The sequence below is a fragment of the Serinus canaria genome, chromosome Z (genome assembly GCF_022539315.1).
Source record: "Serinus canaria isolate serCan28SL12 chromosome Z, serCan2020, whole genome shotgun sequence".
In the NCBI taxonomy this organism is placed as follows: Eukaryota; Metazoa; Chordata; class Aves; order Passeriformes; family Fringillidae; genus Serinus; species Serinus canaria.
This window is the reverse complement of record NC_066343.1, coordinates 31330039-31357699: the sequence shown is the minus strand read 5'-3', so window position 1 is coordinate 31357699 and position 27661 is coordinate 31330039. Positions and strand designations below refer to the sequence as shown.

Below are 27661 nucleotides of genomic sequence, written 5' to 3'. Positions count from 1 at the left end.
ACTGGGCTTGTGCATCCTTGAACTGTGTTTTAATCAAGGTGAATTGTTAATTCTTTGTTTGCATCTGCTATAAGGCATGTCTGTTTCTGTCATATTCATTCTCTGCCTTCACAAACTTGTGTTGCTGATATAGCTGATACAATCATCGATGTGAGAATACCTCTTCTGCTGTTGCATCTTTGACTGCCTTTTCAAAACTCTTCAACCAACATAAGAAGCAGACATTCTGGAAAAATTAAATTGTCACTTCTTTGTCATGCTTTTTCCTCGCCCCACTTAAGCACTTTTGGATTCTATAATTTCATTAGGTAGGCTCTCTCCTTCCTACTTATCATTGCTTTTTTGAATTACAGGGTTACTTCCTTTGTCTGCAGACAGACTTCTATCTTGCTGAATCCAAACTACAGTGTAAGATTTAAGTATTTTGTTGCTGTGACAAAAGAACCTTTTTTTTTTTTCCTGTAGCTGTCTTTAACTTGATTCTGATTTTGGTCTCTTGTTAGTCCTAATAAATAATAAAATCTGAAAACTGATACACACATTACAGGCTGCTCAGAACAGGAGAGTAAATGAGGACTATCTTCATTGTCCCCCAGACCACCTCAGTTGCAAGTGTCACAACCTCTGTTGCAGATTCAGGTCAGGCAGATGCAGCAGCTTATAGTTATGTGCGAGAGGACAAAGAGCAACAGAGGTTCAGCCCTCTTGTTACAAACTCTGTTACAAACGGAGGTTACCTTCTTGTTACCTTAAAAGCAAGTAACAGGGTGGAGATGGAGAAGACATGCATTGCTTTGTGAAGTGGCGCCATCTGCACAGACAGGAGCCTCGATCCAGCAGATGTGCCCATACGTGCCTGAAAGCTCAGCCTGCAGCTGTGCAGCCACAGCATTTCTCTGTTAAGCTCAGAGAACTTTTTTTTTTTCCTCTCTTGTGGAACTTCTGTGATCTTTTTTGGGCACCAGTTTTTATGCTTATTGAGGCCTGGATCCATACATGTTACAAAAAGCATAGCTAAATGTTTTAAGGATCAAGTCTTTACTGGTATTGAAAGCAGCAGGCAGAACTTGTGATCAGTCTTCATTTGCTTTGTCAGAACAATCTCTTTTGCTGAAAATATTATAATGTAGTAATCTAGGAACAATTAGCTGCCTTTTATGCTTGCTTTCTTGGCTTTTAAGGTAATTTTGTTTCTTGTTTAATATTTTATTTCATGGATCTTTGCATTGCACTAGGTAGTTGCATGATTAATTCAGTTTCATGAAGCAAAACCAAGTGGGAACAGATTGATGTGAATTTTAGTGTTGTTTTTCTTTCTGGATTTTAAAAAATAGCCGGAAAAAAAGATGGATAGATTTTTTTTAATCTTGTAAGTGTAGAGATGTCTGGAGAAAGATTGCTGAGTGTTAGGGCAGTATTTAATTTAATGTTTTATATGCTCACATTGTAGTTGTGCCAGTTAGTCTGTCATTCTTGGTTCTTTATCATCTTAAGTTGTTAGTAAACAGATGGTACTGTTGTAGAATTTTTATCTGTATCTTATCTAGTTTATTTTGTGAGTTTAGTTGCTAATTTTAGTTCCATTGTTTTAAATTTGTTGGAATGGTCTTTTGTTTAATATTACTTAAGATCTTTAGGTGCATCTAGTCTCTGGCAAGAATGATAGTCCCAGCCATTTACACAGTGAGAAGTTTTTAACATGTGGTTAGAACTTCTTATTTTTGCTTTGATATTTATTCTGCAAAATCAGAATTCATGTCTTACTTGCTTTATTTCATAGAATCAAACAGTTTTGATTAGAAGCAGTGTCTGATTCTAAACCCTGAGCAGTGGGCAGAAACATCTTCAACTAGACCAGACTAATATCTGTCTGCTCTTTTTCAGTTTAATGCCATTCCTTCATATCCTGTCATTACCTGCCCTTGCAAAAAGTCCCTCTCCAGCTTTCTTGTAGGCCCCCATTACTTATTGTAAGGAAATAACCCCCTGCCTCCACACAGAGACTAGACTAGTCTAGTCCTGTCCTATGGTAAAGTAGTCCCGGTTTTGAAGAAGTCTGTATCATCAGATAAGTGACTAAATGTTTGTGCTGTATCATACTTTTTCTTTTTTAGCTTAATTAGACTCTTAAAAACACACCGAGTTTCCCATGTTGGACCTGAGAGGCTGAGAACGTCAATGTTTGCATGCTGTTCTTCTGTTATAGCCTGCCAGCAAAACTGTTATCTAAATGAAATTTCTGCTGTTAAGGCTATGAAAGGAAAGACCTTATTTGTGATTTTTAGTTAGAGAATTTTATCTTGAAATGCACAGGAATATTTAAACTGCATGAAGAATACATTTTTTTTCACCTTCTTACCATTTAAAGAAATCTCAGTTACCATTCTGACATACAACACTCCACTGAAAACAGAGTACCTTGTGTTCAGGTCTTTCTACTGAAATAGCTGTGAAATCTTCAGAATAAAGTTCAGTGAATCCAAGGATATGGTGATTTTCTGGAGACTTGTGTTGATTTTACAGTTAAGAAGCTTCATTTTAATTAAAACTACGTGAAAATTCTGAAGCTTTTTGAGTGTAATAGTCACATACTTGGAATACTCCTGCTAAATGTAAAGCTTAAGTTGGCTATGCTGTGCTCTGTTGTTGACATACTAAACTGCACTCTTACATATATGTGTGTGTTGTGAGATCCATGCTCCTAATGTTGCTTTTTAATTTAGACAAATGTAAAAGCCAAAGCTCAGTTGAGTGGTGTTGGTAGTAAGAAGTTATTATCTGAAAGTCTTCCCAAGGGAATGGGTGTGAGTACTGTTGGTTTTTTGCTCTTTATAGTTTTGTGCCATTGTTACAAGCTCTTGCTTTACCTTGGTGTTACAGTGCTGAAGGGATAATGGTTCTGTGTTCTACAGCTGTGGTATTAGTTGGTCCTTTACCTTGATACAGAAAAAAAATTTATATTAGAATGATTACACATTTTCTTACTTGAAACTGCTGGTTGTAGCAACAAATAGCATTTGACACTTCTCATCTCTCTAAAGGACTAGAGCCATCACAAATTTTAGTAAGCAATCATTATTAGCTCTGAATGTAAAGTTCTGCCTTAGTTAGTTTGGCTGGAGCAGGATTACCACCTGAGCTTACATGATAAAGTATGTCCTTCCGAAGGTGCAAAAAATTTTGAAATTGTGCCCATTTGTCTACCTCCTTATGCAAGTTTTCTCAAGGCTGAGGGTTTTGTTGGTTTTTTTTTTTTTTTTGATGCTGTGTCTAGTGAGACTAAAACTCTTGTGGTTTTAGTTTGAGACAGTGAGTCATTATCATTGCTAGGACACTGATTATGCCATTCTGCATCAATACTGTTAAATGGCATTGCATTCAGAAGATTTTTCTTTCCTAATCTAAGATCCTCCTCACTATTCTTGAATATTAAATATGCATTTATATATACAATGTATACTTTTAATCAGTCCCTGTAACTTCAGTCATTAGTAGCAAGCAGCAAAGAATCAAAACAGTGTTCTTTCTTGGTGTTTCAAAATTTGAGTGCAGTATCCTAGGTCTGCTCTTCTAAGCAGTGTCTTAAAATTTTGTTGTGATACTGAAATTTGGTTAGTGCCTCTGAATTAATTAAATATGCATCATAGTGTTTTAATGACATTTTAATATTCTGAAGTTAATAGACTAATGAGATATTTAAGGTATTGTAAATCAGATTCACCCATTAGTCTAAATAAAATTCTTTTGGTGAGTTTTGCTCTAATTTTGCCAATCCAGGAGTGCACACCTGTGTACTCCAATCCAGGAGTGCATAACCTGTGTAGTTATACTCAAGGTTGTTGGCCTACACTTGCTCTCTTCAGTTTTTTTCTCTTCCTTTTTCATTCTGCTACATAGCAGATACCCTAGAAATAAAAAAAGTAATAGTGATCTTAAATTAGTTAATTTTTGACATAGTGTGGATGATTAGGTAAAGGTGCAGGGAATTGACCTAAGTATCACTGGGAGATTTTTTTTGAAAAGGCTGCACTTTTAAACTGTGCACTGTTGTATGAGAGAGACATGAGTAATGACTAATGCCTTGCTCACTTATGGGAGTTCTGGAAGTGAATTTTTGTAGGAATTATTTAAATGAGGAAAGAGATTGTAGTGCTCTCTCTGTTGAGTGCAGGTACCTCGGGGTGCAGCTGCAGTGGGAGCTGCTGGTTGAGTCTGGCTGGGAGCCTGAGGCAAGAGGCCAGGAACTGCCCATGTTTGGCACAGCACAGGACACGGGGGCATGTGACCCAGCCAGGTGACCGGACATTGAGGCACTGCAGGAGCGGAGGACCCAGCGGGAAGACCCCAGACTTTGGCATCCATAAATGATGAGAGTGTAAAAACTTACTGTTTCCTTTCTTGGGAGTCCCTCCTGGGAGGCAGCAGCTCCAGCTGTTACTCTGTTGCTGCAGGAGAAGTAAATTACTTTTAGCAGCCAGAGATCCTGGACTCTGCTGTGGGAAGCCTGGGTAAGGAAGCCTGGACTGCCTGTGTGTGTATGCGGTGTGTAGGGCGTTAAGTGGGACACCCGTTGGCTTTCCAGCTGCAGACGGGCTTCAGTCCTGGCAGTGACAGGTCTGGTGGTGGTTCAAGTGCGCTGCCAGAGTCCTTCCTGAATGCTAGACTAGGAAGTGTTGTTAACACTGTCCATATGGAATTTGGATATTGAACAGCATGGCCATCTGTGATAGACAGTAACATGCCAGAGTTGTGTAATTTAAACTTTGATGTACAACTAGTAGTCTTTCTTTTAAGCATTGAGATATTCTTCATTAAAGATGTTATTGTATCATCATTAGGCTTTCAAACTGACACCCTTCAATGCATTTTTATCAGTAAGATCAGGGGCTAGTGGAGTGAGTTAAAGATTAAAGGTATCTGTGCAAAATCCCGCAGCTGGTTTTGGTGAAACTAATTTAAATAAGTAACTGCTTAAACACAGTATCTGTTCTGAAAGCTCTGTTTTGAAACTCTGGAAATGTGAATGTAACAAGCCTCAGATGGAAGAAATGAAACATTGTTCTTAGTGGGTGCCACCTTAGAGATCTGCCCTTGAGACTTAACGGCTTGAATGGTTATATGTCCCAGTATTAAAACCAATGTGTTCTCTTTCAGTTATGCAAAAGGAGACTTGGATATATCATACATCACTTCCAGAATTGCTGGTATGATATGTATATATTTGTTAAACATAATTTTTCTTTGCTCTTAATGCATGAAAAAATTCACTTGCTGTTTGTTCTGTCTTCAGTGATGTCCTTTCCAGCTGAAGGTGTAGAATCTGCCATCAAAAATAACATAGAAGATGTGCGGTTGTGTCTGGACTCTAAACATCCTGGCCATTATGCTGTGTACAATCTCTCTCCAAGAACATATAGACCTTCAAGATTCCATAACAGGGTTTGTATAGTTTTTGTGTATTTCTCTAAAAGGCCTTGAAACATAATGTTTTTGTTCTACCTTCAGCTTTCTGTTGTAAAATAGGTTAAAGGAGGTTAATCCAAAAGATGACAAAAGAGAAAGTATAAAGACAAAGAGTTACCTATGTTTCCCTTGTCCTTGCTTTAAAACCAAACTTAACTGGTAGCAGACTAATCTTTAATCTTAAAACATCTTGCTAATCTTAAGCAGACTAAAGTCTGTTTTTTTTCTACAATAGTAATATCTTTGAAAACATGCTTATGTACATTATGTGTTCCAAATTTAAGTGGAGAATACTTAAAGTAATGAAAGTCTTCCTAAAATGTCAGTGTCTCCTATATTCTACCATTTTCCTGTATCAAGGACATGGTGACTGATTTGCATCACCTGTTCACTGGAGTTTCTCCTTGTCCCACTACATACCATTTGACTCCCATATGACTCAGCCATAGCTGACTGATTGCTCCCACCATCTTCAGTATTGTTGTAACTTACCTGAGCCTCCGTTATCCTTCCTGGCAATTTCTCTGACACTAGTATGAAGGCATTTGCCTAGTTCAGCAACAAAGTATTGAGAAGATATTGTTAGGTTCCAAGACACTGGGCTTCAGTGTTTGCTCCTAAGTAAAACAAAGCTGTCCTGGCTCAACAGTTGGGACTGTTACTGTGTTGTGAGTTGTCAGCACCTTAATACTTTGTAATGATCATGCCCTTCCACACAATACTGTCTGCCAAGAAGAGAGTCTAGAACCATTATTTGTTACAGAATAATAAAGCCTTTTGGACCTTAGTATACAGAGCCATCCTTAGTATTATTTCTGTTACCAGACTTGACTTAAAATGTTGGGGTGAGGTATATTTAAGGTATTCTTTCTAGTGCTGTCACTTCGTTTTGTTTCCTTGTGAACAAGATAAAATATTGTCACACCTGAAAGAAAACATTACTGCCTCTCTGTATGAATGCAGTCAGCTTCTTTGTGTGTATCTGTTTCAATAGGAAGTTCAGGCAGAGGCTGTTCAAGATGGAAGGCAAAAAAACTTGATTGCACAGGAAATCTACTGCATGATTATTTGTAGCAGGTACCTCAAAGCAAAATGTTCAGCAATTCTTTTTTAGCACTAGATTGCTGGAAAGTCTGAGACTGATGTGGTGAACTGATTTATTCCACATCCTGCAAAGTGATCAGTCTCTATTTATGGAATGATAAATTCTGTGACTGGGAATTTGCTTACCAATGGATTTTTTTGTTTATGCAAGTCTGGGGTGTCTATACGCTAGGTATTTCTGATGTGTTGGTACTAAGAATGGTAATATGATCTTGGTTTTGTTCAGAAGTCATAGTAGGTCATAATTAGTTGAAACATTACAGGTTCATGACCACTTTATTGTCTAAGAGTATTTAGGAAGGCAGTTACTTTACTTGGAAACAAACTCTAATTGTATTTGGAACTCTTACCTGCCTATTGAAATTGAGATGTTTAGCAATACTGACTAACTTCATTGTTCAGTGCTGGTTGAGAGCAGCCTTGTAGGAACCTAAAGAAGTTTAGGTTTACTTTAATGCTGACAAAAGATGATTATGGCAAGCCTTTAAACATGATCAGAGGAAAACAGCTTCTAAAATTCTTAATTATGACACTTTGCTTAGAAGGGATTTTTGAAATTACATGATTGATTTCTTGCTGTTTTCTGTCTGTATGGATCTTCTACAAATTTCTTTAATTGTGGTTAAAATTAATAGTAGATTTGAAATTAGCTTCTCTGCTAGTTTGGAGTCCTTTTTGGAATAGGTTCCTCTGAGAGTTTGGGCACCATCCATAATTCTCCTAATTGTCAAAACACCTAGAGCTGAAAACTCAGCTAAATAAACAGAAAGTAATGTTGTTTTTGTAGGAAACCTAGAGTGTTTGAGTGGAAAGTAAATGGTAAATTAAAAGGAAAAAAGTCAGTACTTTTTGCTTTTTTGAATACACTTTTTTTCAGGCTGTGTTCTAGTCTGAAGCTTCAACACTTCAATGTGATTCTTTTGCGGTGTTGGTATTTACTTTCAGCCAGCAACCAAGCTGCTTGCTTATTCCTCCCTGGTAAAAATGGGGAGAGAATCACAAGGTGAAAGGAGAACTTGTGGGTTGAAGTAAAAGCAGTTTAATAGGTAAAGCAAAAACCACAGGGACAAGCAAAGCAAAACAAGGAATTTATCCACCTTTTCCCATGGGCAGGCAGGTGTACAGGAATGCAGGGCTCCATCATGCATTATGATTCCTTCAGAAGACAAACGCTACTGTTCTAAATGTTTCCCCTTCCATTCTTTTTCCCACAGATTTATGGGTTGAGCATGAAGTCCTATGTTATGGAATATTCCTTTGGTTAGCTGGGGATACTTGTTCTGGCTGTGTCTCCTCCCAGCTTCTTATGCATGCCAAGCCTGCTTGCTGGTGAGGTGATGTGAGAGGCGAAAAAAACCTTAACTCTGTCCAAGCCTTGCTTACCAATAAAAAAAAAAAATCCCTGTGTTATCAACACTGGTTCCCTCACAAATACAAAACATGGCCTCATTTAGTTATTATGGAGAAAATGACTCCAGCTGAAACCAGCACACACTACTGTTGTAATATTTGTGGTATATTGAAGCCCACATTGAATCCTGTGGTGAACAGGGATATAAAGGACTTTTTGCCTTAGTTTTTCTTTGTTCACTGGTGATTTTGCATAAGCTTGCATAACAAAGCAGTGTGCAATTTAAATCTCTTGCAAAGTGATGCTTTCTGAAATGGCCTTATTTTTAAATTAAAATACCAGAGTAAAATGAAAAGTTGTGGGAGACCTGGCACAAACACAGTTTTTTGTGATAATCAGTTCAGGTAATTTATCTCAGAGTAACCCTATCTTTATCTAGATAGGAAGACACGTTGCTGATACTGAAGACCATGTTGCTTGGTCTTCAACATCTGGCAATTGCAGTTGAGACTAAAAACAAATACAAAAGCTTTGTTTGTAACTTGCTTCTCAGTCCTTAATATATATACTCTTTAGGTGTTACAAGTGCCCCGAGAATCAAGTTTCATATGCTGCATCCTTACTGGACAATTGATTTTAAGGATATAGATTCTTAGCAGTGAAACTAATTTTTTGTTAGTGTTTTGAAGCTGTAATTATAAATGGAATATTACTGAACCATTCAAGCTCTTTGAACAAAGGACAGATATTAAAAGAAGCCTAATCTTTCTGTTGTTGGGATTTTTTGGGTTTTTCTTGTTGGTGTCTTTTTGTTTTTTGGGGTTTTTTTTTGCTTAAGTATGTGTGCACAAATTTTGTTGAAAGCTGTTTTATTTTACTCCTTGCTCTAAGAATATTTCAGGTAGTAATCTGAGTTCTTGGTACTTCTTGTGTAGCAGATTTGTAGACAGAACTGAAGTTTTATTGCACTTCATTCTAAAAAATGGTGTTTACACTGTGTAACACTGCCTTTCTTGAGTGTCTTTCTTAATTTCAGCATGAAGGTGGCATTCAAGTGTAAAATTGCCTCGTAGATATTTGCATAATCTAAGTTGTGTATATGTGTCAATATTATACTGTTTCTCACATCTCTTGTCTCTCTCATTGCAGGTTTCTGAATGTGGCTGGCCAGCAAGACGAGCACCAAATCTTCAGAATCTCTATAACATATGCAAGAACATGCATTTATGGCTGAAACAAGACCAGAAAAATGTTTGCATTGTGCATTGCCTTGTAAGAAATTGGTTTAAGTCTGAAGTGTTTTATTCAATAGAACTTTAAATTGTGAAGAAGGGTGCTGGTATCTATTCAGTTTGTGATTGTTACAGGGTCAACTCCTTCCTGCTGTGTTGTAGGGAAGTTACTTGCATCAATTTTCTCCTTAGGGAAATTGGTCTGGTAATGTAGCCATTGCTTACTTGCATTTAGAGTGGAAGACAGTATACAGGCAGTATTAAGGGAAAGTATCCTTAGGAAGAAAGAAAAAAAATGCTCTACTCTTTCAGTATTTGCTCCATTTTTTGTTTTCTGTGTGATAGATGAGTGTACACTGCAAATCCCATTATTGTCCATTTACAATGTAGTCTGTAGGCTCAGAATTTCAGAAACTGACTGTAAGACTTCTGGCTTACCTGCTTTTGCTAGCACCAGATTACTCTGTAGATTGCACTATTCTCCAAAGTATTATTAATTTTGATATAACTAAAAAAAGCAATAAAACTGTAGAGCCACCTCATGTTAAACGCGGTAGGGAGAGGAATGAATTTAAAGAATACTTTGCTCAGAATTTGAAAATTAGGTCACTATTGCATTTGTTTAAGAGAATTGCATGTGAAATTTTGTCATTCTTATTTTGCTGCAGAGTAAAAAATGAAACGTGGCTATGTGACAATACTTGCAATGCTGCTGGAAAGCATTCAAAACTTATCTGGGGATATGGTGTAGCCATCAATAAGAAATATCACTATCAGAGTCAAAACCAGGATTTGTTAATCTGACAAACCATATTTGTGAGTTATGTAGTGTTTTGAAAGTAGAAAACAAGTTGATGTCACCTCCTGAAAGCCAGTATAATTTCAGTGCTGCTGTGAGGTTAGGCATCTAATTCTGTATTAATGCAATAATACAGAATAATACAGAATTCTACTACCTCAGTGTCACTGATTGCTGGTCAACTAGGTAAGAAGCAGATGTGATGATTTAGCACCAGTTTTTGTAACATCTTTCACTTGAAGTGTTTTGTTCAAGGTACTCAACTCATTTATTTTCCTCACATGTGAGGCAAACTTTTGTATTTACATGGCTTTGTGCCAGATGTACAGTGTACACCAGAACTTTAGGAAATGAATGGTAAAAATTCTATTCCATGATGCTAGCCAACAAACCTGGAGAAGTCCTCTTCTGTCAACCATTACCTCTATCAAATCTTCTGCCTTTTATGACACAGGGATGTATCTGGGATATGTATGTAGCAGGGATTCTTGCAGAAAGAATCTCTGTTTTAATCTATTCTCTTTGTTTCTTGGCAAGCTCTTAACAGTTTTAGACAGAAGTCTAAAGAGTTTAGTGTGGTTTAGTTCTTCTGAGTCTTTGTACTTTTCTTGTCGCAGAAGTCCATGGCTGTCAGTCAAAAGTAGCAGTGTTCTGGGATTTCAGATAGCAGCCGGGAAACAAATCTAAAAAATGGGTATTAGTGACAGGAAGGTAAAGAATATAAACTGAAAATTTCAAATAGTGTTAAGCTAAAGTAGTTATTCACATTTGAACAAGAAGGTATTATGTAATATCTTTTCTATGGTGTGGAAGTTAAATGAAAACCTTTCACACTCAGCTACAAACTTCAAATCAATGGCACTAGACTTTGGACATTATGACATTAAATAATGATAGGATATAGAATACATATTGGGATGTTCTTCAGTAACTTGGATAATGCCTTTTCCACTAGATTTACTAACAAAGCTACCTTTTTTTTTTTTTTTTTATACTAGGATGGAAGGGCAGCATCTGCTGTTGTAGTCTGTTCTTTTCTGTGTTTTTGTCGTCTCTTCACTACTGCTGAAGCTGCTGTTTATATGTTCAGCATGAAACGCTGTCCACCTGGCATTTGGCCTTCTCATAAAAGGTACTGTAAGGTACTCTTGAAGCAAGTAGTTATTCAATTCTCAATATGATATAGGATGTCTTTAGAAAGATAAATTGTTTCAGTAATGTCTGTTTTCAAGCATCTGTTTTTCAAAGTACTTTGCTGTATCGTGGACTAAAGGTGGTTCTGAATTTTCTGAGCCTGTGAGTACCCATCAGAAATGGGTCAAATATATCCTGTGGTGAAGAAGTGTTAGGAGTGAAAACAAGGGTATGCAGAGCTTTTGAATGGTTTCTTAATTATAAAATCCTCTTCCACATGTGTGAGACTTATTTCATGTTTCCTAGTTTATTACAATAGGTTTTATTATGTCAGAACACTGCAAGCTCTGAGGGAACACCAGAAATTATCTTTGTCAATTGGGTAAAAACTAGTGCTTTTTTTTTTTGGAGTGCATGCAGAGGTGACTTGCATATGCTTTGACAAATGTTTTAAACTGTTAATTTGACTTAATTTGATAGATCTTATACTATAAAGTATGAATCACAAGTGACACTGGTAGTAAGGGTATTTCCTAAAAAAGGATTAGATTTTGAAGGATGGGAAATAAGGTATTAGTTCAGTATAAATTACAGATTCTGTTTTTGTACATTTACTTCATGTATACTTAAAGGAATTCTCCACAAAATTACTTATAATAATCAGGACAAATTTAAAGCCTTTAGGAAGATTTGAGTGATCCATCATGTATAAGATACAAAATTAATACTTCTCCTAGATTAGTGTTTTAAGACCTTTTGGAATAGTGACTAGTTTATTTTACAAGTCATTATATGTAATGCTATAGTCCCTTTAGTGTCATTCTGTCAGATTTGAAAATCTGTTTGCTAGGGGTGGTGGTAAGTGTTCCCACTGTTTCACTATTAACAATGCTTAGTGACTGGGTAAGAAGTAACTTGCTTATGTGTTCACTCGGTTCTTAGAATTTTGTGCTCTGACTAAATGAGTACCATCTGGTTTTGGCAGATACATTGAGTACATGTGTGACATGATGGCTGAAGAACCCATTATTCCTCACAGCAAGCCTATCCTGGTCAGATCAATTGTCATGACTCCCGTTCCGCTTTTCAGTAAGCAGCGTAATGGCTGCAGGCCTTTTTGTGAGGTTTATGTGGGAGATGAGAGAGTAACCACTACCTCCCAGGAATATGACAAAATGAAGTAAGTACAGATTATTACTTACTCTGAAACAGCAGGTTATGTTTTTCTAGATTCTAGCATTTATGTGTTTCTAGAATCCTCTGTCCCCGTTTAGCTGGTCTCAAAAGGTGGATCATGAAAGTGGTTGTTACAGCAGCTGGTCTTGCAGAACAATGGGGGTGATGGTGGGGTGGCACACTGGACACTGCGAGGCAGTGAGCAAGACTCTCTTCTCACTCCATGTGATGTAAGACTGGGAACATTGATCCCTGATGTACTTGTGCTGAGCATAACACTGTGTCTCAGTCATGGAAACCGTAAGGATCCGCCAGATATGGCAGCTGTGAGGTGACTGCTTATTAGCCCCTGTACAGCTCTGGTGTCTGCACAGTTGCAAATGGTACTAACCCTGCTGGATGTGGGTAATAATACACAAGGAAAATGGGAGAATACTGAAGTCCTTGTACCTTTTCAGTTACTGAAGGCCTTGGAGAAAGCAGGCTAAATCTAAAGTAATACACTATTTAATCTCTTCTTAAACTAAATTGACTCTGGTTATGTTTTCTTTTTTCCTTTAGGGAGTTCAAAATTGAAGATGGTAAAGCAGTAATCCCACTGGGTATAACAGTCCAAGGAGATGTTCTCATTGTGATCTATCATGCCAGGTCAACTCTAGGAGGACGACTACAAGCCAAGGTAATGATTAATTTAGGAGCCTGAATGGAAGATTTTTTTTTGGTTGGAAATGTTTTTTTTGGTTGCAGTTTTGTAACTTCCTAGTTATCTAATGAATACTTTGCTTTATTTACTATTCTTTGTTTGGAGAAGTGTTTGAGGTTTTCATTCATTTGTAAATTCAACATTTTCAAGCCTTCTGACTATGTCCGCTCATAATGCTGTACATGTAGATGCTTTTGTAAGCATTTCTGGAAAATACTTCAGTACTGATAACTGTTATATTTTTAAGGAAAGTCCCCAGCCAGATTTTTTTGAGGCAGCAATTACTATCTGTTAAGTTGCACAACAAGCCAGAACTTTTTAATTCTGTGCACACAAACTGCAAAGGAAAAATACCACTCAGCAGAAAAGTGGGATTCCAGAGATTGCCTGTACAAAACAGGCCAGAAAAATCCATATGGTTTTATAGCCTATTTCTAAAGTCAGGTTCAGTTTTTTTAGCTGATTTTCTCACATGTCTTTGTTCTGCTAGGGAGAATGCATATTTCCGTTTTTAATTCAACTATGGATGCTTTTAATTCAAATGTATTGCAAGACCACAAAAAACTTGTTAATGAAGCCTGTCTTCAAATTTTTTAAAAGAGAGGTGTGTTCTTTTTTCTCCAGATAAGTAACCCAATTAAACTTGGAAATCCATGTAAAATATAAGGACAGATAACACAAAGTTTAGAGCTTGGAGGTCTGTGGAAATTGATAAGATAGTTTTTCAGCCAGTTGCAGTACATGTGGGACATACATGTGTATTCATATATAGTTAGTGTTTAATGAAATTGTTTTCTCCCTGTTTTTTTTTTTCCTGCTTTGTGAGTAGGAAGGTATCAAATTTTGTCATGTTCAACAAGACCTTCCAGAATACCTTAAAACTAAAAACTCAGTGAAATGATTCCTTGATGCGCAAAAATAACTACTGTATGGTTCAAGGTCATTAGGAGAAAGGCACAAAACTGACAAAATTTAGCCAAGGTTAGGTTATACTCCTTGTACCACCTCACTTTTATTCATGATAGAGTTTCTTTGATGTGGTTTTTCTGGCATCTGTTCACTGATAGAAAATACTAGAATTTTCTCAGCAGTCAGCTATAACGCATGATGCATCAACAGTGTGTGTGATGATCTGGGTTTGGAGGTTCAATGGAACAATATTCAATGTCCTTAGTTTTATGTGCTGTAAATTGCCCCTAAAGTGCTCTGCAGATCTCTTACAGAGATTAACTACCACATTTCATGACTTCTCTGTTTAAAGCTGGGTGTTATGTCTTCTACTTTCTCACAGCTAATTAGAGAGAGAGTTCAGTTTATCTTCTAGGAAAGTGATGGTAGGGACTGAAGAATCAGAGGAGCTCTCTCCAGTATGTCCATGTCTCTTGTACTAAGAAACGCAGCACTGGGCATCGCAGTTACAGATGAGGCTTCACTGGTGCTGAATAGAGGGGAAGGATCAACGCCCCCTTAATCTGTGGCAATGCTTTTTGTGTTATTTGGTTTCTGGCTATGATGTTTGGTAAATACTCATTTACAAGAAAAGCTTTCGTAATTCAGTTTTGTTATATCATATTTTCTGGCCTACTACTGCATGACTTCTTTTTAAAGACTGGCAAAACTATATCACAGGTGTTGTGACTAATGATAGGAAACAAATACAGGCTACATTGATCAGTAAGCTGTAATTTGGATTTGTGCAAGATTAGGAGCTACCTGAATATTCTATAGTAGCATTTTCTGGACACTTGTATTCCCATCAGGCATGAGAAAGTATTTTTTCTGTGAAAGTTGAGTGATAAAAATGAGTCAGTTCACAAAAGCCCTACAATTCTGTCTGGAATGAATGGCTGACTTGAAGTTGCACCAAAAAACCCTCCTTGCATGGCTTCTGAAGTGTCCTTTTAAATGTGGTATGTTTAAAACTGTTTTAAAATCTATTCCTTTGTATGTGTCGTACATATATTTCTTGGTTGGCATATTGCACAATGGATTTTTCTGAGCATATGCTATTCCGAAAAGGAGCAAGGGTCATACAATTTTAGCCTCCATAACAGGATCTGGAAATACTTTAGACTTTGACTGTCTGTTTTGAGGTTAGTGATGAAATATACCTGACTAAAGGTCTTTTGGTTTGTTAGTGCTAGTAATAGATCTATTTATGTTCTGTCTCAAGTGCATTTAAATCTTTCTAGATAAAGTATACCCATAATTAAATGGAATATTTGTAGCAAAGCAAGTACTCCAAAATATTTTAATACTGATAATACTTTGCATTATGTTAAAGACAGAACACTATACATACTGTTGATGTGGATTTATATGGTTTCCTGTTTCTTGTTTTCAACAGATGGCTTCAATGAAGATGTTTCAAATTCAGTTCCACACAGGCTTTGTGCCCCGAAATGCCACTACAGTGAAATTTGCCAAGTATGTTGACACCTTTTTGTAGGAGACTGGAAGAAGTTGTCTTTGAAACTGCTTAACCTGCCAAACATCAACATATACTAGGGTTAGGAAATATAGTCAGTGCAGGAAGTAGATTACTTTGATTGCAATAAGAGTCTTTTCTTTACTCACCTTAAGGAAACAAAATGTTTTGTTCGTAATACAAACAATGTACAAAAATACCACCTGTTTAAAATGGGAAAAGTAAACAAATACAGCATTTTTAATGTCTTATACTAATTGCTTTGGAGTTTTGTTTTGGAATGCAATAGATCTAATCCAGTTAGCCATCAGCATCAAAAAACTTCTTGTCTGTGTCTTTACAGATATGATCTGGATGCCTGTGACATACAAGAAAAATACCCTGATTTATTTCAAGTCAATCTGGAAGTAGAGGTGGAGCCCAGAGACAGGCCCAGCTGTGAACAGCCACCTTGGGATAACATGAATATAAAGGGACTGAATCCCAAGATCCTCTTCTCCACCCGAGAGGAACAGCAAGAGATTTTATCAAAATTTGGTAATGAATCCATTGAAAAACTAGAGAATGTGAGAAGGTTTTCAGTGTATATAGTGTTTGAGGCTTTTGTTTAATTTTTGATGTTCCATTAATGGAAAGAAATCAGTAAAAATTTAACTGTAAATATCACTTTAAAATATGCACTTTATGGAGGAGCTTAACTTTATACCTGTCTTACTTCTACTGTGCTTACTTGTGCTTGGTTTCGTAGCTTACAAAGCTATGAATAGGCCATTTGCAGGAAGGCACTTCTAGCAATGGAATTAGAACAGTCAGTATTTGTAGGCACAATGTCTTGAATGGGATTTATTTGGCTAAACTGGCACCAGTATAACTTAATTTAAAATTATGTGAGCATTCGTCACAATTGGTTTTAAGTAAGAATGTTTTTATCAACATCCTTATGCATAGCCATGTAATGTTGTAATTAATTTCCTGCTCTTTTCCTAATATGTTTCAGTAGACACTATTTTATTATCTGTATTTATCTTTATCTTTATCTGTAGATGCCTGCATTACAGGCAGTTAGTGCAATTAGTGCTTTTCAGTATCTTTCTTCTTCTCCTGGTATCAGTGATTAGCTTTGACATTTTCATTCAGGCTCTTAAGCCTTCTCTGTGTTTCAAGGATAAAGAAGCATGACAAAGATTACTATGGTGATTTTAGTTATATGAGATCTCACGCTGTGCTGTTAATATGGTACATCTCAAGTACATTTCTTTTCATACAAGAGAGCTGCTGCTGGCCTTTTTTCTTTTAAGCAGGGTATGTGTTGTTTGTATTATGATTTAGGCCATTTTCTATCTATCTTAGCTTAATCCTTCTGTGAACACAACTATCAGCTCACTAAAGCTAAGGTGTTTAGCTTTACATCATCATTGATGATGGGGCTCTATAAAAGTTACTCTTATTTTCTTAAATGGCTTCCATTTTCTGGTTGGTACAGGAAATGTAAGGATTTCAGTTTACACTGAAAGTGTTTCTTAAGATTGGTGGGAAGGGAATAGGACAAAAGTAAGTGCTGTGAACTGATTTTAAAAAAAACCCTTGCCATTAAAATTGAATTTACTCTTTCATTAGTTATGAAAGTCTGAGACAGACTATGTTTTCAGGATCTCTAAGCTACAACTGAGAACATGGAAGGAGAATGAAAAAGTGCTCTACCAGTTGTATATTTAAATTTAGATAAATAGGTTTCTCCCATCCATCCATCCATCCATCCATCCATCCATCCATCCATCCATCCATCCATCCATCCATCCATCCATCCATCCATCCATCCATCCATCCATCCATCCATCCATCCATCCATCCATCCATCCATCCATCCATCCATCCATCCATCCATCCATCCATCCATCCATCCATCCATCCATCCATCCATCCATCCATCCATCCATCCATCCATCCATCCATCCATCCATCCATCCATCCATCCATCCATCCATCCATCCATCCATCCATCCATCCATCCATCCATCCATCCATCCATCCTTTTTTTTGAAACAGTGGTTGAATATTGACTAATTTAGGAAGTCTTCTTCATTTGTCTTGAGGAAACTTGGGTTTTGAGAGGTGATACAGAAGTAGGTAACAGTGCTTCTGTAAGATTCAGGTAGCTGAATCTTACAGAAGAATCACTTAATACCTCATTTCAGTATAATAAATATGAGAAGCAGTTAATAGCATCATACAGTGTACCACCCCTTTTTTACCCACTTCATGTTCTTCAGTGGTTTTGCATATTCTGGGTTTTTCTACAGCTGCATTTGTGTTTTTCTGTCTTTTATTGCATAGCTCTTGAATGCTATTGCATCTCTTTTCTGTCTTTTATTGCGTAGCTCTTGAGTGTTTTAGGGGATGGTTGGTACAAGTGAGGTGTTAATTACATTTTCCTGCAAATGTAAATAGAATGTTTTGAGTTTTACTCTATGATTCTGATTTAATGTCCTAGTTCAAAACTGGGTTTTACCAGTTTTTGCAGTTGAAAAGAAGTTAATGCTAATTTCAAAGATGGTGGGGGCAGGAATTTGCATTTGCAGAGCAGTAGATTGGAGATAATTGTCTTCCTACAGCAGTCAGCTTGAAAGACGAGTATCAGCTGCCATGTTGAGAAGTTTCTCTCAAGGAGGGTTGAGAAGTTTCTCTCTAAAGGCTCTGGCTTAAATTCTGTTTTATAGGGAAACCAGAGTTGCCTAGACAGCCAGGTTCAACTGCACAATATGAAGCAGAGGCATCCCAGTTGGAGCAGTCTTCAGAAAGTGCACCTACTGATACAGAATCCCCACACAGTGGTAGTACTGATGCAAACAACTTCTTTCACTCCCTGGACTGGAAAGGTACAGGTTTTCCTCTGAAGTACTGTGTGGTTTATGTTTGTCTTGTATGCCTTCCAGTGAATCTTAAGCCTTCTTTGGTAGCAAAACTCTCTAATTCATTAACCATGAGGAAAAGCTATTTAAAGAGTGAGCTCTGCAGAATAACAAGTGGTTATTCTGCTTCATTTGGATAAACACCAAGTAAGGGGGTTTGGTGTTGAGTATAACTTAAATGCTGAGCTAAATTTTTCTTTTTCTGTAAAAATCTTAACCTTAAAGGTCTGCAAGGAAGCTTTTCACTCCCACAGCCCCACTTTGGCTGAGGAACAGAGGAAACAAAGTAGACTAGCCTGTGGGGTCCAGATCAGTAAGTAGGACTAAGAAAATGTAATTTTATAGCACATTTTTGACTCCCTTTTCTGGTTGCTGCTTTGTTGTTAAAAATGTCAGCAGCTCCTTATGCTTTTACTGAGTACAGCAGTTACTGAGAAATCTTGTAAGCTCTAAGAGACATAGTGATCTGAGGTGGATGTCCAAGTCAGTCTCATTTTGAGAAAAATTTGTAATGCCTGCCTTTATGGAGTGGCAAATGTCAACTGCTGCTTTTTCTGCCCTGTACAAAGAGGTGGCAGGCAGCATGTAGTTCCTTTTTCATCAGTTCTTATATAAGTTTTGGTTATTTAGGAATTAACTTCATATGATGTCACCATGAAAGTTCTCTTACCCTAGTCAGAAGAATAATGCTCAATAATGCTCATTATTTAAAGATGTTATTCTTTTTTTTTTTTTTTTTTTTCCTATTGAAGAAGGAAAAACTCCAGAAAGTGGAATAGAAGACAGTTCATCTAAAAATGATTGTGTTCAGCTGTCTGATGACAGGGAAGAGAGTGATCCTTCAGATGAGGAATTCCCAACATTTCCAGATGAAGGAAGTACAGTAATTGTTGATGAGAAAGACTCTACTCCAGAAGGAGAGTTGCTTTTTGAAGCCAGTTTTGAAGCTCCATCTGCACCATTACAAAAATCTCTCCCTGAAGAGAATGTAGACTTGCTGGGACTAGACTCTGATATTTCAGCAGAACAGAAACAGCCTATCTCAGAAATAAACTCATCATCAAGTAATGCTGACTTGTTGAACAATCTGTTTGTGAGCAGTGTGTCACAGGTTTCAAATGAGCACACTGGAGATCTTCTGGGACAAGGAACAGATTTCTTTTTCAGCAGTCAGCATCCAGCTGCTACTCAGGGTTCATCTTCAGCAGCAGCCGTGTCTTCAGGTATGTGAGTTTAATATCAGTACTTGTCACCTGGGCAACACGTGAAAACTGCTGCTTGCATTGTGCTTAGAAAATAAGTACTGTGTTTCAAGATAGTGAATGGTGAAGACTTGTCAGTCTGTAGCAAGACTGAATAGAACAGGTATTACTTCTGCATGAAGGAGAGAAGTTCCTGTAGGTTACCCAGATATTCTGTTATGTTGCCAGTATCCTGTTAACTTTAAATTCTTTAAATAGAAAAGTATCAAATTTTGCATTTCAAGGGACCTCAGTATCTTTAGGAATTCTTAGCTTTCCCATATGAATGTTGCATGCTAGCTCCTTTTCTAAATCTATGACTTTCCTTGTTAAGGCATAGACTTGTCGTAACTTGAACTTTTGGTAAAGCAGTGGCATTAGATGTATAGAGGTGTGCTGCTTAGGTCAAATGTCTGTGTGGGATTTTTAAGTGTTAATCACATAAGACTGCTGAGCAGCTGGAAATCCTGTAGATTATTGTTCAAACCAGTAGGGTAATGATACTGCTAAAAGATGTTTTTTTGCTGGTTTTACTAATGTTGTTGGCAAGTCAGTGTCCTTAAAGAGAATGCTACGTAGTGCTGTCTATTTGGTATTTAAGCAAGGTATTTTACTTCAGAGATTCTGTTCCTCTTACCAGTGGATATTCATCTTTTTGTCACTTTATTGGAATAACAGTTCTCTCCCTAAAGTTAATGGTAAGATTTCTGGGAATGTTACTTGCATAATCTGGAAAACCATTACAAGGTTTTGTTTGTTTGCAGAAAGATAATTCATAGGTACTAAAAGCTTTCGTTTATAGACAACTAGAAGTGTTTTTCACAGAGCGTTTAGATGGTTTAAGATGTTTTCTTATTTTGAGGAAATTTACTATTAAACTTTGTTGCAGTGGTCAGGGAAGAATAATTGTAATTTACCATTTTTACATAGTTAGAATTCTATAAAAGGAAACATTAGTTACGTTATCTTTCTTTAGCCATGCCTATTGCATGAAACATCTGATAAGTAGTCATGTATATATCTCATTCTTGTAGTCATTCTCATTCAATGTAATTCATTGTATTAGGAGAGATATTTGCAGAAGTGAGATTATTTGTCCACTGTTGTATTTTGGCTTGCATAACAAACTTGAGGTTTTGTTTATGTGTGATGCTATAGTAAATTTGCTTGAAATGTTGTTGAGCCCCATACAGTGTCATCATTACCTGAGGATGTCCTGGGGTATTACAGCAGGATTATTCCTTCTCTTCAGCTTCTGAGTGAATCTGGCAGGACTCCCTGGGCTCTTCAGGGGTTTTGACCCTAGAGGGCAGCAGAAACAGGAATATCTAAAGCCCTGATTCCATCTGACTGTCACGTGTTTCTCCATGCTGACTATAAATACTCTTCCAGTTAGTTTTTTCTTCATTGGGATCACTAGAGACCTGCTGAAGTCTTACTTCTATTGGTTTTCGTTCTTGGGTTGACGTGTTTTCTGCCCCAGAATCACCAATGCCTTCAAGTCTGAATGGTAGTATGAATGCTTTACTTCATATTCTTTTTAATAGTGTAATAGTCCATTTTCTTCAAATCTGTTGTAGATTTGACATTATAGAGTATTTAATAAATGCAATTCTTCTGTGTCTCAGATGGTCACTGAGAGGCAAACTTAAGAGGTGTCTTAAATGGATGAAATTAATAATGTTGTTGAATTATATGCAGTCTTGCTGCTTTTGTTAGAAGACGTAGCTGTTTATATTATGTATGGCTGTACCATGTGAAAGTTCATTTATCTAGAGGAAGGAATAGATGGTTACTCCTTGCCACACAGCCAAAATTCACAGAAGGCTGCTGCAGTTACTAGCATGAATTATGCTTCTTGTCTGTGCCCTCAGAGGAGTAAGGCTTTTTCAGCTTCATGTATTCTCCAGTTTGTCATGAGATAATTTTGTTTTCTGCTTCTTTTTTAGCCGATCCATTTGACCCATTCACAATGTCATCAAGCTCAGAGAATCAAGCCCTGTCTGGTCCAGACCTCTTTGGGGACTTCCTTAATCCAACCTCAACATCTACAGCTAATACAGTTCCTTCCACACAAAGTTCACTTCCACCTTCTTCCAGCTCAGATTTCTTAAATTTGGGTAAGTGTGCTTCTGTTGTTCTGTTTCTCAACAGTTTCTTCTCTTCTGTGCATTTGTGTTTCAGTTTAGGATTAGTGTCTTAATAGATCCACTTGTTGTGATTGCTGTTTTAATTAGCTTTGTACTCTGGAAGTACAGATGCACATGAACCAAGAAGCAAGTGTTTCCTGTATAACGTCATGCTATTATTCATGATGTGACAGGATTTCTAGTATTGCTAACCATATGTTAGGAGTTGGAGTTTCCTCTCAATAATCTAATAACTGAGAGTACCCAAACATCTGGAAACTTATTTTATAGATGATAGTATGCTACATTGACTGTATTCAGGTTTTAAAGATTTTCTGGAAGTCTTGGAAGACAAATGAGCAAGTCAAGTTATAATATAGCCAGTTCTTAAAGTGCAGGCTGAGGCTGGCTTGCACCTTCCTGACCTGAATGTACTCTGCTAATATACTTACAAAGTACATTATGTAATACTCTAATCTTATTTGTTTCATTTCTCTGATATATTCTTGGTGAAACCTTTTCCTCATGCATTTATTTTAAAATCTGTTAATCTTTAAATAAAAATCTTTGTGATATGTTCAATCTTCTCATCATTCTTTAAGGAGAAACAGACATTTGCAAAAATGGTGGAGTGGTAGAGCTACTAGTGTTTAACCTTTTTAAAATCTGGCTTTCAAAGAAAAGTGAGGGTTCTCTCCATAGAGATATGGGTTGTGATCAGTCTGTGAGGGCTCTTCTCTGCTACTCCCCTATTTCTGTGTAGGCGCTTCCCACAGGATACAATCTTCTAAGAACACAGGTCTGTGTAAGGTGCAGTTGTTTCGGAAGAGATTGCCATAAGGATGTGGTTCTCCCAGGCACTGCAGGTCCTGCCAGGAACCTGCTGCTGTATGGGCTGTTCTCCCTGGGCTGTGGCTTCATTGAGGACATGTCCACCTGTGTAGGGTCCTCCACAGGATGCAGCGTGAATATTTGTTTTTCTGTGGTTTCTTACATGTTTTGCAGGGCAATCTCTGCTCTGGCATCTGGAGCACAGCTTCCCCTTCCTTCTCCACCTACCTTAATGTCCTCAGAGCTGTTTCTGTCGTATCTGTCCCTTCTCTTACAGCTGCTGTGTAGTATTTTTTGGGGAAACATGTTTTCCCAAAGACACCTGGTTTGGGAAGCTCAGCGGTGGCTTATGGTGAGTCTGTTGGAGCTGGCTGTGTCCAACAGAGAAGCCCAGGTCTCTTCTCTTGCAGACACCTACTTACAACATGCAAGTAGCTAGGAATGGTGCTATCACACACCTTTTCCTGAAGCCAGTGATTTCTTCCCAGGGCTTATTGACTTTGACTTGCCCCTCTTTCTTTAGCAGTTGCTCCAGTTGACCCTGTGTCTGAGTGATGCAGTCTGAGTGTTAGGTACAGATAAACTGGACAGAAAAAAAATGCATTGTCTGACTGAGAAGGGCTTCCTCTTTGAAATAAAAGGCTACTCAGCTGATTGCCCTCTCTATCATATTACTAACCATTATATTCCAGCTGTGCTTGATTCTACTGAGAAGATTCCACTTGCTGCCTCCTTTGCAAAGTTTTTGTTCTTTCCTGTAGACGGTAAGAGCCATATGTTTCAGTTGAGTACTTGTATAGTTGCCAGCTTTATTCCACTATTGCTGTCCCTGTGTGAGGTTACCAAACATAAATATTTTGCACAATAGAAGCAAAATAATATTGATCACAGTAGAAGATGTGATCAATATTGGTCTGTGGAGCATTATTTCCACCAGATTCTGCACCTGGGATGGGGAAACCTTGATGCAGACAGGCTGGGGAATGAGATGCTGGGGAGGAACACCATGGAAAGGGGCCTGGGGGTCCTGGTTGATGCAGCCTGAATGAGTCAGCAGTGCCCTGGCAGCCAGAAGGGCCAAGCATGTCCTGAGGTGCATCAGGCAAGCATCACCAGCCAGGCTAGAGAGGGGATTGTCCCACTCTGCTCTGTGCTGGGGCTGCCTCACCTTGAGTGCTGGGGGCAGTTTTGGATGCCACAATATAAAAATAGACTGTCCAAAGAAGGGCCACGAGTATGGTGAAGAGCCTTAAGGGAAAGCGGTATGAGGAGCAGCTGAGGTCACTTGCTCTGTTCCTCCTGGAGAAGAGGAAACTGAGGGGAGACCTCATTGCAGTCATCAATCTCCTTGTGAGGGGAAGAGGAGAGGTCTACATTGGTATGGTTTCTGTGGTGACTTTTGACAGGACCCAAGGGAATGGCCTGTAGTTGTGTTAGCAGTCGTTTAGGTCTGGTAACAGGAAAAGGGTTTTCTCCCAGAGGCTGGTTGAGCACTGGAACAGTGGGAAGTGTTCACAGCACTAGCCTAACAAGAGTTCCAGAAGTGTCTGGAGAACACTTTTCAGGCACATGATGTGATTCTTGGGGCTGTCCTGTGCAGAGCCAGAAGCTAGACTCTGTGTAGCTCAGCATATTTTATGATCTCACCCAAAATCTAACTCGCTGGAGAGGCAGGACCTCTCCTCCTCCTCCAAGAGGAGATTCTCTATCTGATGTGCTCAAAGCAGGGTCATGTAGACTGGGCTGTTCAGGACTGTGTCATGTCCTTTTTGGCTTTTAGCATTTCCAGCGCTATAGACTATAGCTGGGCAACCTATGCCGGGTTTGGGGAGATCTTAGAGGAAAGAAAGTGTTTTTTAATGGAGTTCTCTGTGTTTAAGTTTGTGCCCTATTGCCTGTTGTCCTTCCAGTGGGCAACACAGAGAAGAGTCTGTCTCAGTATTTTTTCATTTTTTCACATTAAATATTTTTACACATTATAAGAATGTTCCTGGTTCCTTTCTCCAAGTTTAGTAATACCAGAACCCTATTATCAGAGAGGACACAGAAAAACCTTTTATGTAATAAATTAAAGTGGGGAAAAAATATGGATTTCTGTTCACTAAATGTTTATCTGCAACCTTGAGATCACCATCAATAGTCAGCTGTTAATAACATTTGAGCAAGTAGAGAAAAAAAAGGAATATTTTTACATCTGACTTCAATGTTTATTGTTTTGTGCTTACTCCTGATTTTATTTGATAGCTTGCACCCTGGTAAGTGTATTAGATACCTGCTATTTTAATGTAATTTCTGGAGCTTTCTCTCAACATAGGAAAAGGTATTTAAAATATACCCATTTTCTCTTTAGCCTACTGTTTTACACTGATTTCCCAATATTTCTCTGTTGCAATGCAGTCTTTAAAAACTGTGTGGAAGTGGAGGAACTGGGGTAGCATTTCATACTCCTTTACATTTGTCTTTCAAATGAGAGCTCATATGTGTGTTTAGCTGAAATGATGTATGTATTTGAGCCTTTAGCATTCTATCCAGTCGCAGGTATCAATTTTATCAAGTAAGTAGGGCATATTGATAATTATGTTGCACTTAATGTGATTTTTTGAGTCCTGAAAGGACAGGATCACTAGTAACTGGAGAAGAAAGGAAAAATAAGAACATGTTCTCAAATTACATGTTCAGAAGAACTGTGATAAGTGAGCAGAAGACAGTGCAAACATGATATCATTAAAGGGAGAAAATTTTTAAACTAAAAATAAATTAGTAGTAATGGCAGTGACCATTCAAAATAAGCTGTAGTAATGAGATTTAATGACTCTACTCTTGGAGCAGTTGTAAGCATCTAGAATCAAATTTTAGTGATGGATGGGCTTTGTGTGTTAGTAAATGATTACTAAACTGCTAAAGATACCAGGAGAAAAGATGTTTCAGTGAACACAAGTTCAAGAAGTAGAACTTTGACCTTGTATTTCTCAGATGTTGGCTTAAAATTTAAAATCATAGGAGTTTTAAAATGGAAGATAGTTCTTACACAATATCTGGTCTTTTAAGGCATTCTGTCCTGTAATAGGAAAATGTTGTGCTGTTGCTGCTAAATAGCTGTGTATTAACAAGTTAACTTAATTTTCTTCTGTACTTTTTAAGTAGCAGATCATCTTTAGTGCAGGCTGAGTCAAGATATACTTCCCTCAAAGACAGCAGGAGATTTGGAAGGTGATTAAAGAACCCTGAGTGATCAGTGTAGTTTTCTCCTGAGGAGAAGTTAGTTTATGTGAACTTGAGTTCTCAGACAGGCTTTAGATAAGGTTAAAAAAACCTCGCATTATACTAAACCAGCCTCTTGGTTCACAGAAAATCCTGTTGTCTGTGATTAAAGGATTTCCTGTAGACATGACAAGTTAAATAAAGAAAACCCTCATGTGAAGTTGTGTGTAGTAAAATGCAGGTCTCTTATTTTGGGAAGCTGGAAGGTATGATCTGATTACCACCAACTTTTTCTTGCACCTTAGCTTGGTTTGAGCAGTGCAGTAAAGAACAGCATTCTTTGCCGTGAGCTCCAGTGGTTCGTTGCTGTATGGCTAAGGATTATCAATATGCATATTAAAAAACTTCAGACAAGCAGGTTTGGATTTACATGTTCATGATCTTAATTGCTTTCGTATGTGGAATATTGAGCTATAGTTCATATTTTACCATTTCTTTAGGAATTCTGCTACTTTATCTTAATGTCCCTGTGAACTGCAATGTGTCAGCTACAAAAATAGGGATTCAGTATGGTCTCATCATACCTCTTCAGAATATGTAGAAGTCAAAGTATCAAAGTTAAAATGTTGAGCCCTGGAACAGTGCTCAACTTTTTGACTTTGATAACACTTTTTCTTGGTGTTAAAGTCTGACATAATGCCCACATTGTAGAATTAAAAGAAGATAACATAAGAAGAAATAGTTTCAGGAGGAATGGGTTATCTGTTCAGTATATTGTACACTGCATTGTTTCAGATTTTTCTGAAAAGTGTAGTGGTTGTATATGAGCTTTTACTATTTTTAGTGAATTTACTGCTGTGTGTAGCAGTAGGCTACTTCCTGCTTAGTTCAGGGTGGGGAAGGCAATGAACTTGACTTCTTTAAGCCAACTGTTATAAAACAGCTCATTCCTATAGTATGTTCTCAAGCTTTCAAATGCATTCATCTGTAGTTTAATTTGTTCCTGTTTCTCTCAATTTGTTTTCATAGTAATTAATTTCATATGATGGTGTTAATTTTCTTATGGTCCTGTAAAAAGACCTTTAATAGCAGAGATTGTAGGACAAAAGAATTTCTAGCCTGAAAATCAATATTAGTAGTAATTCAAGGCCCGCTTAAATTTTGGGAGTGGAATATGGTACAACAGAGTTCCAAGCTGATGAATAGGTGCTGATTTATAGCCAGTGACGCTGTGGTATAACAGATAGCTGGGGTCCTGAGTATTGCAACCAATACATATTGTTTCTCCCATGGTTTTAGAGGCAGGGAGATGAAGCTTGGGTCTGGAGAAAGGGATGGAAATGGTGGGTACTTCTTGCATCTTATTCTCTTGTTTTCCCTAACATGCAGCAGAGAGTACTGCTGAAATACAAGCTTTCAACAGATATTTGTTGCACAGTATTTGATGAGCTCACTTTGCAGCTGTAAGATCTAATTATAAATGGTATTAGTAGATTGAGGTACTATAGGGGTATTTAATTTACTTCTAATTATTTCCTCAAGAGGATTTGATATTAATATTTAGAATGTAAAGCTGAGATGCTGAGGCAAGTGAAAAGCTTGCAAGTGAAAAGTCTCAGTAACATTCTGAGACTTTCAAAGCCTCAGAATGTTACTGCTTTTGTAAGGATGTCTGGGTTAGCCCTATGTCTGTGAAATGTCTTAGACCACCACTAAATGTGCTTTACTGAAATATCCCCTCTCACTGCAGCACTGACAGTTGCTACAGCATTAAAGTAGGGGTTACATTCAAAAGCTCTCCTGTTTTACTGTGAGTGTCCGCAAGCTCTGCTCAAGGAGAATGCTCTGAGCTGGCATGCAGTTTTGAGTGTTCTGTACGTAGCATATCTCATTCTGAGGATGTCTCACCTCATAGTTTGTGTGTGTGTGTAAGTGGGGAATAATTTGGGAGTGTCAGGGA

The 27661-nt window shown here is 37.7% G+C and overlaps 2 protein-coding genes across 3 annotated transcripts in view; one reads left to right on the top strand and one right to left on the bottom strand.

Annotated features, from left to right (window-relative positions):
• Positions 1 to 27661, bottom strand: part of HOOK3 (hook microtubule tethering protein 3) — a 945081-nt gene that overhangs the window by 388237 nt on the left and 529183 nt on the right. The window lies entirely within an intron of this gene.
• Positions 1 to 27661, top strand: part of GAK (cyclin G associated kinase) — a 68143-nt gene that overhangs the window by 26227 nt on the left and 14255 nt on the right. For both annotated transcript variants that reach the window (XM_030237028.2, XM_030237027.2), the window contains 11 exons: positions 5155 to 5204; positions 5291 to 5439; positions 9068 to 9190; positions 10948 to 11081; positions 12069 to 12263; positions 12821 to 12938; positions 15310 to 15389; positions 15734 to 15927; positions 18108 to 18266; positions 19052 to 19522; positions 21490 to 21660. In XM_030237028.2, the coding sequence (XP_030092888.1) occupies positions 5155 to 5204; positions 5291 to 5439; positions 9068 to 9190; positions 10948 to 11081; positions 12069 to 12263; positions 12821 to 12938; positions 15310 to 15389; positions 15734 to 15927; positions 18108 to 18266; positions 19052 to 19522; positions 21490 to 21660 (1844 nt within the window). The remainder of the gene's footprint in view (positions 1 to 5154; positions 5205 to 5290; positions 5440 to 9067; positions 9191 to 10947; positions 11082 to 12068; positions 12264 to 12820; positions 12939 to 15309; positions 15390 to 15733; positions 15928 to 18107; positions 18267 to 19051; positions 19523 to 21489; positions 21661 to 27661) is intronic.